Source organism: Anser brachyrhynchus (genome assembly GCF_964034855.1).
Source record: "Anser brachyrhynchus genome assembly, chromosome: 10".
In the NCBI taxonomy this organism is placed as follows: Eukaryota; Metazoa; Chordata; class Aves; order Anseriformes; family Anatidae; genus Anser; species Anser brachyrhynchus.
This window is the reverse complement of record NC_137705.1, coordinates 2,002,225-2,008,721: the sequence shown is the minus strand read 5'-3', so window position 1 is coordinate 2,008,721 and position 6,497 is coordinate 2,002,225. Positions and strand designations below refer to the sequence as shown.

The following is a 6,497-nucleotide window of genomic DNA, read 5'->3' as shown; positions in this document are numbered from 1 at the left end:
GATGAAGACAGCTCTCAAATGAACACACTGTTCCATGCACAGTTAACCTTCCAACCTCTCGTTATCACTGGGATATTAAGGAATCTGAGAAGGCTCAGAGAAGTCATAAAAATGATTAATAGGCAGAAAGCAATTATTTATATAGGGAGAAAAAACAGCTAAATGCATGCAACGTATCAATGAAAAATGATACGTCTGGTGTCATCCTCCGGACAGCAGAACGTGTTGCAAGAGAAATTCCCGGCTGCACGAGGTGCTGTAGTTCAGCATTGTAAAGTTCACATACAGTTCACTTTCATCTCCATTTTATGCTTTCTTTCATCAACAATTTTATGTCACAAATTAAAATGAGCTTTCACCAATTTTTCACCCAACCTGAACATCTCAAGAGTTCAACCCATTCATAGCTCAAGATGATAGAAGCTTAGGGTGGAAGAGGGACATGAAGAAAAACACTGTTTTCCCATGACCTTCTCATGATTTCTAAAATGGCATCTCCAGAACATGTAAGCAATCTGTTTCTTTTACTACAGAGTAATGACTCATTACTTCTGTCATTTCAAAATGGAAAGGAATTCCATCTGGCAATAAGGATTAGCCGCCAAATTATGCGTGTCTTGATCTAAAGGTCGATTTGGTAGTAACACAAAGCCCTAAACTACAAAAATAAAGTGTGTTTTAATATCTGCAATCACTCAACATTTCAGTGTCTATCTCATAAAACTGATCTATTGCCTTCCTCACAACGAGAAGAGGTTGCAGGATGAAAGCTCCGCTCCCAGGCAGGCAGGGCTCAGAGGCACCCACAGGCAGCAGTTCAAGGTTGGCTTCAGTCGACAAACTGAGAGTGACCAGCTGTCCGTACCTGAAGCCTTCCACTATTTTCATTCCATTCAGTTACGAAGCGCTGGTGCTACAGGTACGTTTCCTGAACATTCATACCAGTACTCATTGCTCCACGGTTTAAACTTACCAAAACCTCTCCAAATTTACGCTGTCCAGACACCAGGAGGCACTGACATTCCTAAGTTCTTGTTTCATACCTTCCCTTCTCTTACAGACTGAGCAAAATCCTAAACAAATCTCTTCATTTTCTACCTGTTCTGCCATCCCCACTAACCGTCCAACCCACAAGCAAAGGCTTCACTCCCCAGTCTTAGCTGTACCTCCGCTGGTGTTGCTCAGCTCCTCTTCCCAGGCGGGAGGAAGGGCACAGGACAGGTGAAGCCTCCTCCTGCTTCCAGGATGCTGCAAAAAAAGGGAACAGGAACGTCACACCGGTAATCACCGCCAGCAGGGAGAGACACGAAGCGCACTGCCGGAGGAGCACAGACCGCGCTCCGCGGTTTTGCAACTGCGAACCATTTCTGTGTCCTCACTCCAAACGGTTATTTGCAGTTGTGATAATTGATTTGTTCAAAAGGTAAAAACATGCTTCCCGTGAAAGGAAAAGAGGCATGGAAAGATTATCTGAGAGCTTCCTCAACCTTTCACCCCAAAAAGCTGACCCAAGAAACAAACACGAGCAGAACGGCCAGCGTCCAAAGCATCTGAAAGCCCGACCCTTCTTCCCTGCCCAGATCTCACTGAGATAGATGGAGCAAGGCCAGCCGTGACTGTGCTGCTCCTGCTCAGTCACACCACAGTGGCATTTTGCCACGACTGCTTTGGCAGCACAGTGCCCCAGCCCATGAGCGCGCGGCTCTCCGCAGCCCCTCTCCCTTCGCCCATTAATGCCCTTTGCTGAACAACGCACCAAGGAAGCGGCTGAGGGGCTGATCAGGGCCTTTAGCAACAGGACCCACATCTTCTGCCTCCAGCCCCCGGCCAGCACAGCTCCTGAGCCTCCTGAGGGCTGGGCACAGCCTCGCACCGCATGAGGAGACAGGCAGGGTTACGGACCGGGGGAATTCATTTCAAAAAAGTGTTTAATTGGAGGTGTACATGAGGCAGGGCACATTAAAAAAAACCCTCTAGTGCCTTCAGAACACGCAAGGATTTATTCACATGACTGACAACCCGGGGCTGTGAGGTTAACGTTTGAACTCCCAGGACTCCACACCCGTCCCGGGGCCTCGCCAGGGCGGCGGCTCCACAAGATGGCGCCCCGCGCACCGCCTCAAGCGCCCACAGCGCCCGCGCGGCGCCTCCGCCCGCCCGCCCGCCCGTCCCGCCCGCCCGCCCGTCCCGCCGGCCAATCACGGGGCTGCCCCGGCCCGGGGGGACCAATCCGGGCGGGGCGGGGGCGGGGCGGCGCCATGGCGGACGCGAGCGGCGGGCGCGAGGCGGTGGCGGTGGCGGTGGCTGTGGGGGCGGCCCCGCCGCCATTTCAGGTGAGGGGCAGCGGGGGCGGCCCGCTGCGGGCGGTGCGGGGCCGCCCAGCCGGGTGCTGCTGTGGGGATTCAGAGGCGCGGCGAGCTGGCCGTCGGCCTCCGTGCGCCGCCTCGCGGTGCTGTGGCCGCTCAGCTGCCGGGGGACCCGGCCCGGCGGGTGGCGCACCCCGGGCACCCCTCACCCTGACAGGAGAGGCGGCAGCTCGGCTGGGCTCCGGGCGCGAAGCGGTGTGCCGTGCCGTGCCGTGCCGTGCCGTGCCCGCACCGCCTTGTCACGGGCTTAACGGAGAACGTTTCCATGCAGCGTTTTGAAAAGGGACAGTGAAAGTGCCGTAATTTTAATAAAAGTGGGCATTTGGCATCCTGCGAAGCCAAAGGACTTTTCAAATAACTGTAATGTTATAAGGATTTATTGAGTGCTTTGCAGGGCAAGAAATTAGTTTAAACGTACTTTGGTATTTCTATAAGTAAAAATTTTGTCTAGTAAACTAGGTCAAATTAGCTGAAATGTCACCTGCAAATGTTTTTTTTTTTTTTTTTCTGGCTAGTACATTATTTTGAGAAATTCAGTCACCAAGATAGACTTGTTTTGTTTTGTTTTCTTTTTTCAGTACATGTGGAGAATCTGACTTGCATTCTCTAAAAACTTTTAGAAAAGGGACCCTTGTAGTTAGAAGAAGTTTACAGGAAAACAAAGCGGTCGTGATTTCAGTTCCCCACGTTCCGAGGCCAGTTGTAGCCCTGTGCTGCCTTCTGAAATAACCTGATGGTCTCTGCGGAAAGACGCATCGGACGTGACAAGGATTTGATTCTTGTTCTCTTCGCAGTATAGCCCAGACAACGTGCCTGGAGCAGACGGCGACGTCGACCCCACCGAGATCACCTTCCCGGGATGTTCCTGTCGTACCAGCTCCTGTGCGGCTCACGTGTGCTCCTGCCTTCGCCAGGGTGAAAATTACGACAACCTGTGCCTCAGACCTGCAGCCAGCGAGGAGTACGCCAGGCCGATCTTCGAATGCAACGCCATGTGCCAGTGTGGTGAATCCTGTCAGAACAGGGTTGTTCAGAGGGGTTTGCAATTCAGGCTTGAAGTATTCAAGACTGCTAAGAAAGGGTGGGGTCTCCGCACGTTGGAATTCATAGCTAAAGGAAGGTTTGTGTGTGAATATGCTGGTGAAGTTTTAGGCTTCAGTGAGGCACGTAGAAGAATTCAGGCCCAGAAACCTGAGGATTCAAACTATATCATAGCAGTGCGGGAACACCTCCATAGCGGTCAGGTAATGGAGACGTTTGTTGACCCCACGTACATTGGTAACGTAGGCAGATTCCTGAATCATTCTTGCGAACCAAATTTATTTATGGTGCCAGTTCGAGTTGACTCAATGGTGCCTAAACTGGCACTTTTTGCAGCCACAGATATTGCTGCTGGAGAGGAACTTTCTTACGATTATTCTGGGAGATTCTGTAATTCACCACTAACCGACAGAGAACAAAAAACTTCGGAAGAAGATAACAGACTGAGAAAGCCATGCTACTGCGGTTCCCGCGCATGTGCTTCCTTCCTACCTTGGGACGGCTCCCTGTTTTCCACACCAGACGAATGTTCAGAGAGCACTTCATAGCTTTTCGGTCCCTAAGCATACACAATGCTATCATCGTCTCCAGCAGTGAAATTGCAGTTAGACCAAACTCTGATGGTGGATTCCACCAGCAGTATCAAGGAAGTATGTGTGGAGTAAAAGCTTAAAAAATAAGATTTTGAGACTGTCTGCATGCAATATCCCAGAGACCGTTTTCAAGGTGGATGATAAGAGGAAGCACTGGAGCTTCAAGATGTTCCAAAATCAATTACTGAGCCGGGACTGGTGCTTTTTTGTTGTTCTTTTCTGACAGCTTACTGTGTGTGAAAGCACTTGTCTTGATCTGTACTAAAGCTTTCAAAAAGAATGTACTTCAACACTGGAAGAAGAGAAAGGATATGTGATAACAGTGACAAACATCCCTGAAAATTACACGGAGAAGCAAGTGAGACAAAGGAATGTTGTTTGCAAAAAGGGCATTAGGTTTCTTAAATTTCATTAAAAGAAATATTTTAAAATGAGTTGCTGTATTTTTTTGTTGTTCCACAAAGCATAAATAATTCTTACTGATGTTAAAAACTTCCCCAGAATGATTAACTTAAATGCTCCTTCCTCCCTCTTCCAGTCACATCTAACTGCTTGCCAAAATTTGCTTTTAAGGGGCTAGTTCAGTTTCATTACCTCTTAGCAGCTGGGTAAACTGCGCAGTACCAGGGGCTCTTAGAGTACAATCATCCCATCTTTTTAAACCACATCTTTCTCAAGGCTCATCTAATACGATTTCTGCTGTAATAGCAAGCATCACTTCCACGTTACTTTCCAGCACTGTAATTTTGCACTCAAAAAGCAAATCCAGACTGCATTCTAAACAGCGCGAGGCTGCCAGTCTGGCTTCTGAAATGGATTAAAGTGGGAAACGGTAAAGTACATCTGAAAACAACACATTTTGAAAAGCCTCATGTTAAAGTTCCTCCGGCTTTGGTATACGGGACAGAAACGGCAACGCCGCTTTGTACGGTGATGCCACGGTGCTCCCTCAGCAGCACGAGCCCTCGGCTTGTTTGCCCTGTACAGTTTGCTCTTTAGCTGTGTTTGTAACCGTGGATGTAACACACACACAAGCTAGCTAGCATATCTGAGGGGCTAATTAACTTTTTATTTTAATGAATGCCTTCTTGCTTCCATTCTGAAGAACTGCTGTTGAGATTTACAGCTGGCTATGGTTTGTTTAAGCTGAAGACTACCAAGTGATTTTCTGAAAGCGAACCATTAAGTGGCTCTTCTGCCTGTACAGAATGCTTCCAGAGGAGTTCAGCTGCTTGCAAAGCCCTGCGTGCACACAGCACGGCCAGTAACTTTACTCCTTGCCTGATTTAGGCAGCCTGTTTCTACAGAAATTCAACACTTTCCCTAACCCACAGCGCATGCTTCACCGCGTACCACAATGCAAGACCTCATCTCATTTAGAGGCTTATCTCATTTTCTCCTCCACAGGAGCATTGTGGCAGCCACCCAGACGTTTTCAGCCTACCGGACTGGAGGTCTGGGAGTAGATGATCCAATCTACTTCTTTTTTCCCTGTGGAAAAAGTTTCAGGATTATTTTTTTAACCGCCTGTACTCCTATTCCTCATGATTAGATGGGTTTTCAAGATGACCCGACTGTTTGCTAGTTTCCTGTTATGAATACGTACTTGGCAGGATGGCCAGCAGTTACGGAAGTATGGATTCAAAAATAAAAAGTAGTGCTGTCTAGTCCTTGCACCTCCAGCCTTACATCAGAAACCAGAGCCAAGGGTCCTTTGTGCACTCCTACCCTCTCCGTCCCAGCACGCTGGTGCTATTTCTAGCAAGTGAACCGAATAGCGATTACCTGATGAGAGCAGATGTCCACGGCACGGGGCAAAAAGAGGCTGTGGCACTGTTAAAATCGGCCGGTCGCATTAAAGGCCCAGCAAGAACATGAAATGATGCGTTGGCAATTGGCAGGGGCCTCGAGCTGCATACGACGTGTATCGCCCTGCAGGGCCTCAGTGCTACAGCTGCCCTGGGTGGGCACCAAAGTCCCTGCAAAACAAAGCCACCAGGAGATGCTTTGAAAGGAACAGCCAGGTTCCCCACTCCGAAAGAGAGACTCACTCACATGGAAATTAGCACAAATTTAAGCTAAATTCCAATTTTTGCTAAGCATCAGTATCATATGAAAATAAACAACACATACATATATATACACTCAAGATTCACAAATAGCCAGGGATGATTTTTGGTTAGAAACAGTATTCAAAGCACTGTTGTCGTCTTGTGGTTCATGCTAATTAATTTCCACTCGTTGCACTAGAATAATAGCATTCAAAGAAAAGAAATGGGATACTCCTCCCTTGCAGAAGTGTTTGAACCTGAGACCAACGGTCTCAAAAGTAAAACAAAAATATTAACAGCACTTGGTCAAACTTGGAGATTTACCTTTCCACTGAAATCTGATCAGATTAATTTAAGCGTGCTTAATGAATGACCTTGTAATAAAATACAGGAACCATAATCCAAAAAAGAGCACACATGGGACACCTTTGACAATCTCAGTGGAA

The 6,497-nt window shown here is 48.1% G+C and overlaps 1 protein-coding gene across 1 annotated transcript; it reads left to right on the top strand.

Annotated features, from left to right (window-relative positions):
* The first annotated feature begins 2,207 nt into the window (after window positions 1–2,207).
* Window positions 2,208–4,434, top strand: LOC308200364 (histone-lysine N-methyltransferase SETMAR). Its single transcript, XM_080606008.1, has 2 exons — window positions 2,208–2,333; window positions 3,161–4,434. Exons 1-2 carry the CDS (start codon window positions 2,259–2,261, stop codon window positions 3,953–3,955), a joined length of 870 nt encoding a protein of 289 aa, XP_080462134.1. The 5' UTR covers window positions 2,208–2,258; the 3' UTR covers window positions 3,956–4,434.
* The last annotated feature ends 2,063 nt before the right edge of the window (window positions 4,435–6,497 follow it).

Bases quoted from the DNA above. Each gene is read 5' to 3' on its own strand.
- LOC308200364 (XM_080606008.1), top strand. From the start codon at position 2,259: ATGGCGGACGCGAGCGGCGGGCGCGAGGCGGTGGCGGTGGCGGTGGCT. The intron at 2,334-3,160 runs GTGAGGGGCAGC...TTCTCTTCGCAG, and splicing joins CGGCCCCGCCGCCATTTCAG to TATAGCCCAGACAACGTGCC.